The sequence below is a fragment of the Oncorhynchus clarkii genome, chromosome 2, assembly GCF_045791955.1.
Source record: "Oncorhynchus clarkii lewisi isolate Uvic-CL-2024 chromosome 2, UVic_Ocla_1.0, whole genome shotgun sequence".
Lineage (NCBI taxonomy): Eukaryota > Metazoa > Chordata > Actinopteri > Salmoniformes > Salmonidae > Oncorhynchus > Oncorhynchus clarkii.
Window position 1 is genome coordinate 80,706,559 of NC_092148.1, and position 13,362 is coordinate 80,719,920.

The 13,362-nt window shown below is 40.8% G+C and overlaps 1 protein-coding gene across 2 annotated transcripts in view; it reads right to left on the reverse strand.

Moving 5' to 3' along the window:
- Positions 1–2,257: 2,257 nt before the first annotated feature.
- LOC139374586 (KIAA1549-like a) overlaps positions 2,258–13,362 on the reverse strand; it is a 56,262-nt gene continuing 45,157 nt past the window's right edge. The window contains exons 17-22 of one of the 2 annotated variants that reach the window (XM_071115609.1): positions 12,812–13,183; positions 12,522–12,619; positions 10,289–10,431; positions 3,705–3,865; positions 3,517–3,590; positions 2,258–3,416 (exon numbers count right to left, since the gene is read on the reverse strand). In XM_071115609.1, the coding sequence (XP_070971710.1) occupies positions 3,561–3,590; positions 3,705–3,865; positions 10,289–10,431; positions 12,522–12,619; positions 12,812–13,183 (804 nt within the window). In that variant the 3' untranslated portion in view covers positions 2,258–3,416; positions 3,517–3,560. The remainder of the gene's footprint in view (positions 3,417–3,516; positions 3,591–3,704; positions 3,866–10,288; positions 10,432–12,521; positions 12,620–12,811; positions 13,184–13,362) is intronic. The other variant, XM_071115603.1, reaches the window with a different exon arrangement.

A 13,362-nucleotide genomic window follows, 5' to 3' on the forward strand; every position in this document is an offset into this window, starting at 1 on the left:
ATCCCTCACATCCCTCACAGGTTCCTACTGAAAGTAGCTATTCTTCATTCAGGGTTGTAAAACTAATGTTCCACTCAAGAAACAACTTCCAAGTTGTAATTTATTGGGTTTTATTTCACCAAAATTCTGCATAACTACATTCAACTGCATTCTTCATAACATGATTCAAACTGCTGTGCCTTCAGAAACCTCCAGGGCTAATCATCACATTTAATCTCAGAGAAATTAGGTAAAAGAAGCATCAGGAGTACATCAATTTATGTCAACTCTTTCATTGTGTTCCTTTTGACTGTTCAACTCAATCACATTTTCCCCTTCATTAGCTTCAAATATGGGTAACTGAACATACCAATGATATTATTTTCAACAAATGGGAGTGCCTTTTGTCTCTTAGCAATACAAGTTACAATGACGACGATTCCAAGCATCAACCAGATTGTTTGTGCTTGATAAAGGCAAAGATGCTCAACTCATAGGCTCCATTTGAATTATTTTTCAAGTCTCATCAACATTGTTTAGTGAAACTTTACTGTGACTAAATCTAGTAGATGAAGAATGTTTTACCAGTGTATGTGTAGAGCAGAAAAAGTAGACATTTTATGTATTATTACAGAGCAAATCACACAGATTCTCTAAATGTCTTTGCATTTGGGCTTTTTTACATGGTTTATCATACTTCCTTTGGAATATTACGCTTAAACGTAAAAATAATGGTTTCATATTTTTGTAGAAAAATAGTTAAATATTTTTTTTCAAACTAGGTAGAAACAGTTGGTATCCATTTGAAGACATCTAGCCAGTCAAACTAATGGACTAGATACTGACTATGCATTTGACGACATCTAGCCAGTCAAACTAATGGACTAGATACTGACTATGCATTTGACGACATCTAGCCAGTCAAACTAATGGACTAGATACTGACTATGCATTTGAAGACATCTAGCCAGTCAAACTAATGGACTAGATACTAACTATGCATTTGACGACATCTAGCCAGTCAAACTAATGGACTAGATACTAACTATGCATTTGAAGACATCTAGCCAGTCAAACGAATGGACTAGATACTGACTATGCATTTGACGACATCTAGCCAGTCAAACTAATGGACTAGATACTAACTATGCATTTGAAGACATCTAGCCAGTCAAACTAATGGACTAGATACTGACTATGCATTTGAAGACATCTAGCCAGTCAAACTAATGGACTAGATACTAACTATGCATTTGACGACATCTAGCCAGTCAAACTAATGGACTAGATACTAACTATGCATTTGAAGACATCTAGCCAGTCAAACTAATGGACTAGATACTGACTATGCATTTGAAGACATCTAGCCAGTCAAACTAATGGACTAGATACTGACTATGCATTTGAAGACATCTAGCCAGTCAAACTAATGGACTAGATACTGACTATGCATTTGAAGACATCTAGCCAGTCAAACGAATGGACTAGATACTGACTATGCATTTGAAGACATCTAGCCAGTCAAACGAATGGACTAGATACTAACTATGCATTTGAAGACATCTAGCCAGTCAAACGAATGGACTAGATACTGACTATGCATTTGAAGACATCTAGCCAGTCAAACTAATGGACTAGATACTGACTATGCATTTGAAGACATCTAGCCAGTCAAACGAATGGACTAGATACTGACTATGCATTTGAAGACACCTAGCCAGTCAAACTAATGGACTAGATACTGACTATGCATTTGAAGACACCTAGCCAGTCAAACTAATGGACTAGATACTGACTATGCATTTGCATCTTTTTATCATTTTGAGTATGACTCATAATTTGTTAAAAAGCAGTTATTCTAAAATGTTCGATATTAATATTGCATGCTTAACAAAGTATTTGCATTGATACTGCAGTTTTGTGGGGTCAGGAACTCAGGATGAGAAAGTGCTCTGTTCATCTAATATCAGACTAAACTAATAATGTCCCTACATTGTGATAGATCAGAACTGCATTTTATTTTTTATCATCACATTAAACCTGATTCTGTCACCATTTTTAAATGTAAAAACCTTTCCAATGCTATGTCATTATTAGATATTCAATATCAGCAATATCACAGTAATACAAATCAAGTCTGCTTACATGTTTTGGTGGTTGTTGATCTACACTAAACTGCACTGATTAACTCAACTAGGAGCAAATACACGGTAAAGAGCCCTAGCCATCACATTATCCTTGTTTTGAAATCCACTAGTAAAACACAGCATTATTATGTTATGACCCAGTGAGTATTTGTGTATATGCATATACCAGCATATGCACTTACATGAATTAATACATTTGAAACGTGGTCATGTTTTACACTAGATGATCCTGGTAGTTAGACATCTAAGTGTTGGTACACTTGACCTATTTGAAAATAAGATTCAAAACAATCTGACCATCCTTCAAATTCAAAATGCATTAAAGCAAGTCAACATGTCAAGAAAATTGTGTCAAAATATACACAGAAAATATCTCTCTCACTGCTTGTAAAAGTCTCTTCAATAATTAATGCTGTCATGTTACATAATAAATTGAATAAATACTCCTGTGGCCCATCCAACACATCTGATTATTACCACTCTGTCCAGTGAATGAATATGACCCAATATAAGTCAGAATCTCCAAATACAAATACATAATAACACTTGCAAGTAAAGAACCATTGTAAGATCATTTGTGTGCTGCAATATATGACTCTATTCAGCTTTTCATAATCATGGTTAGTAGACCCACCTCATTAACATATGAATGACAGAACAGGTGTTTTTCTTTTTTACTGTAATCTGATGGGTTGAAGGTCATGGGTACATTTCAGAAATACAGAATGACAATGCCAATCACACCAAAGCTTTTCTTGCACAAATGTCTTCCTTAAATTAAGGTGAGCGCACAAGATACACTCATTAAATGTTTTACTCATTCAAAATAAGAAGTAATGCACAAAATTAAATGACAAAGCACACAAATATCCAAAAACTGAAACAGCTCAAGACGAGTTAGATACTATTTTTTTTTTGTCATTTTAAAAAATACACATAAACCATCAGTTTAGTAGGTAAAACTCTTCTTTCCATTAAAGAATTTGGATCATCAAAAAGCACAGTCAATCCAGCTCTGTCGTTGGATGGTGTGGACCAGGGCAGAGGCTGTATGTGGCATTACCATGCTGCTGCTCTACTCTAGGCCATCCTCCGCTGGCTGGTGGCAGTTGACATGGAGGCTGTGAGGCCTGTGTGACCTGGGGCTCAGAGACCATGGGGGGCCTGGATGGGCTGAGGAGGCAGGCCAGAGGCCAGCAGGTGCCAGGGGTGACAGTGAGGGCAGGGTGCTCTAGTCCAGGGGTACTCACTGTGAGGGAGGGAGGCCCTACTGCCCAACCGATAGGACACCTGGAAGACAAAGAGAAAGAAATGTAACGAAAGGAAATGAGCCACAAAAACCCAAATCATTGATAGAAAATGCTGTCTTGTATTAAGTGTGTGTGCCCACCAAGATATATGCTGTTTCCACTCAGTGCCAGAGATCAGGTAATCTCAACAAATGGTTTCTAAATGACACGGGTTCTGAAAAGAGAAGAGACTGGTTTAAACAGGGACTAATAGTGAGGAATCCAGATCAAACAATCTGTGTTATACAAGCTAAATATATGGGGACATTGTTCTGGTTCAGATACTAACAGTATTTACAGTATCATTCCACTGGTGTGGGATGTCCTCAGGTTCCGGTGGGTAGGACATCCAAGATGGGCTTCCGTACGACGATGGTGGAGACATGACAAAGTAGTCAGAGTAACCAGGGTGGTTGGCTGATATGGCGTAGACTGCTGTCATTGGGTTTCCTGTAGAGATGAGCAGTGTGGTTAGCCAATCAGAGGGTTAAATGAGTGAAGTTAAGTAATTTGACAGAAAAACATATATATATATATATATATAGTTGAAATCGAAAGTTTACATACAGTTGGGTTGGAGTCATTAAAACTCGTTTTTTCAACCACTCCACAAATGTCTTGTTTTGGCAAGTCGGTTAGGACATCTACTCTGTGCGTGACACAAGTCATCTTTCCAACAATTGTTTACAGACAGGGTATTTCACTTATAATTCACTGTATCACAATTCCAGTGGGTCAGAAGTTTACATGCACTAAGTTGACTGTGGCTTTAAACATCTTGGAAAATGCCATAAAATTATGTCATGGCTTTAGAAGCTTCTGATAGGCTAATTGACATAATTTGAGTCAACTGGAGGTGCACCTGTGGATGTATTTCAAGGCCTACCTTCAAACTCAGTTCCTCTTTGCTTGACATCATGGGAAAATTAAAAGAAATCAGCCAAGACCTCAGAAAAAAATAATTTGACCTCCACAAGTCTGGTTCATCTTTGGGAGCAATTTCCAAACACCTGAAGGTACCACATTCATCTGTACAAACAATAGTACGCAAGTATAAACACCATGGGACCATGCAGCCTTCATACCACCCAGGAAGGAAATGCGTTCTGTCTCCAAGAGATTAACGTACTTTGGTGTGAAAAGTGCAAATCAATCCCAGAACAACAGCAAAGGACCTAGCAAAGGAAACAGGTACAAAAGTATCTATTTCCACAGAAAAACGAGTCCTTTATCATCATAACCTGAACGTCCGCTCAGCAAGGAAGAAGCCACTGCTCCAAAACTGCCATAAAGTAGCCAGACTATGGTTTGCAACTGCACCTGGGGACAAAGATCGTACTTTTTGGAGAAATGTCCTCTGGTCTGATGAAACAAAAAGGAACTGTTTGGCCATAAAGGCCATTGTTATGTTTGGAGGAAAAAGGGGGAGGCTTGCAAGCCAAAAAACACCATCCCAACCGTGAAGCACGGGGGTGGCAGCATCATGTTGTGTGGATGCTTTGCTGCAGGAGGGACTGGTGCACTTCACAAAATAGATGGCATCATGAGGCAGGAAAACGATGTGTATATATTGAAGAAACAAGACATCAAGCCATCAGTCAGGAAGTTAAAGCTTGGTCACAAATGGGTCTTCCAAATGGACAATGACCCCAACATACTTCCAAAGTTGTGGCTTAAGGACAACAAAGTCAAGGTATTGGAGTGGCCATCACAAAGCCCTGACCTCAATCCTATAGAACATTTGTGGGCAGAACTGAAAAAGCATGTGCGAGCAAGGAGGTCTACAAACCTGACTCGGTTACACCAGCTCTGTCAGGAGGAATGGGCCAAAATTCACCCAACTTATTAGGGGAAGCTTGTGGAAGGCTACCTGAAACGTTTGACCCAAGTTAAACAATTTAAAGGCAATGCTACCAAATACTAATTGAGTGTATGTAAACTTCTGACCCACTGGGAATGTGATGAAAGATATAAAAACTGAAAAAAATCATTCTCTCCACTATTATTCTGACATTTCACATTCTTAAAATAAAAGTGGTGATCCGAACTGACCTATGACAGGGAATTTTTACTAGGATTAAATGTCAGGAATTGTGAAAAACTGAGTTTAAATGTATTTGGCTAACATGCTAACCAGACCGGACACGTCGCGTGTGTGTGCGTCGCAAAATAAATTTAGAAATCTACGTTATTCAATTATTGCACCCACACTGCTCGCGCGCGCCAACGAGTATCTGCGTTGCCAAGGGCTAAAATAGAAGTCATTACTATTTCTGATGCAGATCGCGCTGAAAGTCCTGCCTCGCCCATCTCCTCATTGGTTTATAGAAGCAGGTACCCACGTGCCATTTCCTTATTGGTTATACCCACGTGGGTGATTGAAAGACGAAATGTTTTGCCGGTTCTCGTGGTAAAAGTGTAGATGCCAATCACCACATAAGTTCAGAGATGAAAAAGCCTGGAAGGAGGAGAGATGACTAGAAACGATTCGGTTGGCTGTTTTATGAGGATTAATTGTCGGAGTAGAAGACCTTGTGCATGTCAGGTAAAATAACAACTCAATGTTTATATCCCAGGACAAATTAGCTAGCAACAGCAAGCTAGCTAGCTAAATTACCATACATGTTTAAGGCTTTTCAACCTGTCCCCAAATTAATGTAATTGGTTCAGAGTTTGTTTTGATATTTTAACCTGCGTGTCGTGATCGTGTTTGGTGTAGGGGGACAAAATAAATTTATGCACGATGGCGCACGCGCACAGCCAGTTTCGGTTCCTTGTGTAGTAAACTTCCGACTTCAATTGTGTATATATATATATATATATATATATATATATAAACTTGCACAATTGGTGGCTGACTAAATACTTTTTTGCCCCACTGTATGTATATATATATATATATATATATATATATATATATATATACAGTGGGGCAAAAAAGTATTTAGTCAGCCACCAATTGTGCAAGTTCTCCCACTTAAAAAGATGAGAGAGGCCTGTAATTTTCATCATAGGTACACTATGACAGACAAAATTAGGGAAGAAAATCCAGAAAATCACATTGTAGGATTTTTTATGAATTTATTTGCAAATTATGGTGGAAAATAAGTATTTGGTCACCTACAAACAAGCTGGCAGATTTCTGGCTCTCACAGACCTGTAACTTCTTCTTTAAGAGGCTCCTCTGTCCTCCACTCGTTACCTGTATTAATGGCACCTGTTCGAACTTGCTATCAGTATAAAAGACACCTGTCTACAACCTCAAACAGTCACACTCCAAACTCCACTATGGCCAAGACCAAAGAGCTGTCAAAGGACACCAGAAACAAAATTGTAGACCTGCACCAGGCCTGGAAGACTGAATCTGCAATAGGTAAGCAGCTTGGTTTGAAGAAATCAACTGTGGGAACATTTATTAGGAAATGGAAGACATACAAGACCACTGATAATCTCCCTCGATCTGGGGCTCCACGCAAGATCTCACCCTGTGGGGTCAAAATGATCACAAGAACGGTGAGCAAAAATCCCAGAACCACACGGGGGGACCTAGTGAATGACCTGCAGAGAGCTGGGACCAAAGTAACAAAGCCTACCATCAGTAACACACTACGCCGCCAGGACTCAAATCCTGCAGTGCCAGACGTGTCCCCCTGCTTAAGCCAGTACATGTCCAGGCCCGTCTGAAGTTTGCTAGAGAGCATTTGGATGATCCAGAAGAAGATTGGGAGAATGTCATATGGTCAGATAAAACCAAAATATAACTTTTTGGTAAAAACTCAACTCGTCGTGTTTGGAGGACAAAGAATGTTGAGTTGCATCCAAAGAACACCATACCTACTGTGAAGCATGGGGGTGAAAACATCATGCTTTGGGGCTGTTTTTCTGCAAAGGGACCAGGACGACTGATCCGTGTAAAGGAAAGAATGAATGGGGCCATGTATCGTGAGATTTTTAATGAAAACCTCCTTCCATCAGCAAGGGCATTGAAGATGAAACGTGGCTGGGTCTTTCAGCATGACAATGATCCCAAACACACCGCCCGGGCAACGAAGGAGTGGCTTCGTAAGAGGCATTTCAAGGTCCTGGAGTGGCCTAGCCAGTCTCCAGATCTCAACCCCATAGAAAATCTTTGGAGGGAGTTGAAAGTCCGTGTTGCCCAGCAACTGCCCCAAAACATCACTGCTCTAGAGGAGATCTGCATGGAGGAAAGGGCCAAAATACCAGCAACAGTGTGTGAAAACCTTGTGAAGACTTACAGAAAACGTTTGACCTCTGTCATTGCCAACAAAGGGTATATAACAAAGTATTGAGATAAACTTTTGTTATTGACCAAATACTTATTTTTCCACCATAATTTGCAAATAAATTCATTAAAAATCCTACAATGTGATTTTCTGGATTTTTTTCCCTAATTTTGTCTGTCATAGTTGAAGTGTACCTATGATGAAAATTACAGGCCTCTCATCTTTTTAAGTGGGAGAACTTGCACAATTGGTGGTTGACAAAATACTTTTTTGCCCCACTGTACACATACACCACCGTTCAAAAGTTTGGGGTCATTTAGAAATGTCCTTGTTTTTGAAAGAAAAGCACATGTTTTGTCCCTTAAAATAACATCAAATTGATCAGAAATACAGTGTAGACATTGTTAATGTTGTAAATGACTATTGTAGCTGGAAACGGCAGATTTTTTATGGAATACCTACATAGGCGTACATAGGCCCATTATTAGCAATCATCACTCCAAATTCTTGAAGTTTTCCGTATTGACTGACCTTCATGTCTCAAAGTAGTGGACTGTCGTTTCTCTTTGCTTATTTGAGCTGTTCTTTCCATAAAATCGACCTGGTCTTTTAACAAATAGGGTTATCTTCTGTATACCTCCCCTACCTTGTCACAACACAATTGATTGGCTCAAACGCATTAAGGAAAAAAATTCCACAAATTAACTTTGAAAAAGGCACACCTGTTAATTCAAATGCGTTCCAGGTGTGTAAAACTGTCATCAAGGCAAAGGGTGGTTACTTTGAAGAATCTCAAATATAACATATATTTAGATTTGTTTAACACTTTTTTGGTTACTACATGATTCCATATGTATTATTTTATAGTTTTGATGTAATAAAGAAAAACCCTGGAATGAGTTGGTGTGTCCAAACTTTTGACTGGTACTTTGTGTATTTACAGGGAGCACCGTAATTCATTGGAAAGTGACCATGTTGTTGTTATTTTGGTTCTGTACTCTAGCACTGAGTTTGAAAGGATACAATGACACCGAGGGTGAAGTGCAGACTGTCAGCTTTAATTTGAGGGTATTTTCATACATATCGGATGAACCGTTTAGAAATGACAGCACCTTTTGTACATGGTCCCCCCGTTTTAAGGTACTACAAGTATTTGTTGAATTGCCTTCACAGATGTGTGTCGTTAGGCAGGTGTATTCATTTGTGTCGTTAGTGAATGCAGGAGAGCTGTTGATGAATAGTATTGATTCTAGACTTTGCTATTGTCTTTGGAGGGTGTTGTTGGGGTGTGACAACATGAGGAAGACAGCAGTGTCGATGCAAATGATGATGGCTGTCATAAGGCTCAGAAATGAAAATCAGGAACATTGCAAAAACCCTGGGCATGCCCAAGTCAACAGTTTGGTTCATCATTAACAAGAAAAAAACAACCAGTGAACTCAATTATGGCAAAAGACCCAGTAGACTAAGGAAGATCCCTGTAGTGGGTGACCGGAGAATAGTCTCTATGGTGAAGAAAACCCCCCTGACAACAGCCCAACATATCAAAAACACTCTCCTGGATGCAGGTGTAGATGTGTCAAAGTCTACCATACATAGAAGACAACACCAGCAGGACTACAGAGGGTACACTACAAGATGCAAACCACTGATAAGCCTGAAGAACAGAAAGGCGAGATTACAGTTGGCTAAAAAGCACCTAAAAGAGCCCCAAGAGTTCTGTAAAAAAAGTAGTGTGGACAGGTGAGACAAAGATGAACATGTACCAGAGTGAAGGAAAGAGGAAAGTGTGGAGAATAAAAAGACATGCCCATGATCCAAAGCATACCACCTCATCCATGAAACATGGTAGAGGGGGTATTATGGCTTGGGCCTGTATGGCTGCCAGTGGAACAGGCTCACTTGTCTTCATTGATGATGTGACTGCAGACAGAAGTAGAACAATTAATTCTGAAGTCTACAGAAATATTTTATCTGCTCAAATAAAACCAAATGCCTCCAAACTCATTGGACGGCACTTCATCACGCAACAAGACAATGACCCTAAACATACTGCTAGAACAACGAAGGGGTTTTTGATGGCCAAAAAGTGGAAACTCCTTGACTGGCCGAGTCAATCACCGGATCTGAATCCAATTGAACATGCATTTTACATGCTGAAGAGGAGACTGAAGGCTATAAGTCCCAGGAACAAGCAGGAGCTGAAGATGGCTGCAGTACAGGCCTGGCAGAGCATCACCAGGGAAGATACCCAGCGTCTGGTGATGTCGATGCATCGCAGATTTCAAGCAGTCATTGCATGCAAAGGATATGCGACCAAATATTAACAATAATTACTTTATTCTACATTATGTTAAACTGTCCAATGTTTTTTGATGCCCCGAAAATGGGTGGGGGCCATGTACAAAAGCTTCTATAATTTCTAAACGGTTCATCCGATATGTATGAAAATACCCTCAAATTAAAGCTGACAGTCTGCACTTCACCCTCATTGTATCCTTTCAAACTCAAAGTGCTAGAGTACAGGACCAAAATAACAAAAAAATGGTCACTGTCCAATGAATTATGGTGCTCACTGTATATTTACTAGTCCATATGTGAATAATTATATTATATTTAATATTTTGACCTGAGTAGCTGGTCATGGACTGGTCAACAGTGACAGCAGGGAAGGGCGCTCTGTTGATAGGCAGGTAGGTGGCACCATTGTGCTGATTCTGTATCTCAGAAGCCTCAGAAATGCGAGGTTTCAGGCTGATGTCGGGTGTAGAACTGCAGAAGGGGGGACAAAGACAAAATGAGCTTTTACAACAATTTTCCTGCAATTCTACACATTGTGAAATAGGGTGGAGAGAAATGTTTAGCAATTTTTTTATATGATATATGAGTGAGACGGACTAACAAAATCAATGGGGGGCCCCCGGCTGGTAATTCCACCATGATTACGAAGTTTAGATAGCTTACCAATCAAAAAAATGTTTGCTGACATGGGCTAATGGAGTGACTATCAGTGACTGACATAACAATAGAAAAACTGCTGATGCACAACCACATTTCTAAATTGCACCTTGTGTATTCTACTATTCTAACTTGCAACAGTAAGTTGACACCCAAATGAGTAAAACAAAAACAAAAAATGTATTGATCAAAAGGTTTGCCCATGCCTGTTTTAAAATATGCAGAATAACAGTAGAGTAGAAATTCAACAACACATGAGCAGCATAACATCTAAAGTAGTACATCAAAAGTTAGGATAGGAAACGCTACAAGGATACAGTACGCTAGTTACAAATAGACCTTAAAAAGAAGTATACTGAGCAAAACTATAAAGTCTTGGTCCCATGCTTCATGAGCTGAAATAGAAGATCCCAGTCATTTTCCATTCGCACAAAAAGCTTATTTCTCTTAAATTTGGTTCACAAATGTATTTACATCCCTGTTAGTGAGCATTTCTCCTTCCAAGATAATCCACCTGACAGGTGTGGCATATCAAGAATCTGATTAAACAGCAATATTCATTGCACAGCTGCACCCTGCACTGGGGACAATAAAAGGCCACTAAAATGTTCAGTTTTGTCACACAACACAATGCCACAGATGTCTCAAGTTTTGAGGGAATGTGCAATTGGCATGTTGACTGCAGGAATGTCCACCAGAGCTGTTGCCAGAGAATTGAATGTGCATTTCTCTACCATTAGCCGCCTCCAACATTGTTTTAGAGGATTTGGCAGTACTTTCAACCGGCCTCACAACCGCAGACCATGCTTAACCACGCCAGCCTAGGACCTCCACACCCGGCTTCTTCACCTGCGGGATCATCTGACACCAGCCATCCGGACTGCTGATGAAACTGTGGGTTTGCATAACCAACGTTTCTGACAGTTTGTGCCAAACTTCTATCTCAGTGTAGCTGACTGGCGTCGTAACCGAATTCAGTGGGCAAATGCTCACCTTCAATTGCACTGGCATGCTGGAGAAGTGCGCTCTTCACTGATGAATCCCGGTTTCAACTGTACCGGTCAGATGGCAGACGTGTGTCTGGCATTGTGTGGGCGAGCGGTTTGCTGATGTCAACGTTTTGAACAGAGTGTCCCATGGAGGCGGTGGGGTTATGGTATGGGCAGGCATAAGCTATGGACAACGAACACAATTGCATTTCATCGATGGCAATTTGAATGCACAGAGATACCGTGACAAGATCCTGAGGCCAATTGTCGTGCCATTCATCTGCTGCCATCACCTCATGTCAACATGATAATTCGCTGTCCCATGTTGCAAGGATCTGTTCACAATTCCTGGAAGCTGAAAATGTCCCAGTTCTTCCATGGCCTGAATACTCACCAGACATGTCACCCATTGAGCATGTTTGGGATACGCTGGATCGAAGTGCACAACAGCGTGTTTCAGTTCCCGTCAATATTCAGCAACTTCACACAGCCGTTGAAGAGGAGTGGGACAACATTCCACAGGCCATAATCAACACCCTGATCAATTATATGTGAAGGAGATGTGTCACACTTCATGAGGCAAAATGTGGTCACACCAGATACTGACTGGTTTTCTGATCCACGCCCCTACTTTTTTCAGATATCTGTGACCAACAGATGCATATCTGTATTCCCAGTCATGTGAAATCCATAGATTAGGGCCAAATAAATTCATTTCAATTGACTGATTTCCTTATATGAACTGTAACTCAGTAAAATCTTTGAATTGTTGCATGTTTCATTTAGATTGTTGTTCAGTGTAGTAGGTTGAGCATGTTTAGCACTGTGTGGATGTGCATATATTGGAATGAATGTTATTTGCATCCGTTTACTGTCTTTCTAACAGCTTGAAGGGAGGAGGAGGGAGCTTCGTACCGCCTCATTGAGGTCCCGGGAGGGGGTCCAGGTCTGGAGGGGATCAGAGTGGGCGGAGGTCCAACGCACATGTCAGGAAGCTGAGTGAACCTGAAGCCCTGCAGCACCAAACACAACACACAGACACAGTTCAATCAGTGTGTGGGTGTTTAAACATAATGTCCTATACAGATACCATCTTATTATGTGGATGTTCTACAATAGCGTTCAGGATTTTTGTTTAAAACACCACCGTAAACATAGACATTTTTTGTTGTTGATTTATTGCATGATCTAATCAATGCACTCACAGGCTTGGGTAAGCTACACTGGTGTATTTCCGGCCCGTAGGCAGACCCATGCTGGCGGCCTCCTCCACATGGGTGGTTCATGGTGCCAGGGGCACTGGTCACTCCCTCGGAGTAGGGGCTGGTGTGACTGGGGTTGTAGGAACTGTGGAGGTGGGGGTGAATGTGGGGGTGGTGGTGGTTGGAGGGCAGGGCCTCATCTGGGGCCAGCCCAAAGGCATTACCCAGCAGGAGCTGCATCTGCTGACGGACCTCGCCGATGGAAGGCTGAGAGCTCAGAGTGGACGAGTCTGAGAGACCCTTGACCTGATGGCTTCCACCATAACCCAGGGAGCTCATCAGTCGGTCCACGTTGGTCTCCTCAAGCGGCTCCACCTGACACACAGGAAGGCGGACACACACAAACACACACAGGGTTATCCATTTGCAATTTAAAGGCTCAGCACATTCAGAGCTACACTGAACAAAAATATAAACGCAACATGTAAAGTGTTGATCCCATGTTTCATGAGCTGAAATAAAACATCCCAGACATTTTCCATAAGCACAAAAAA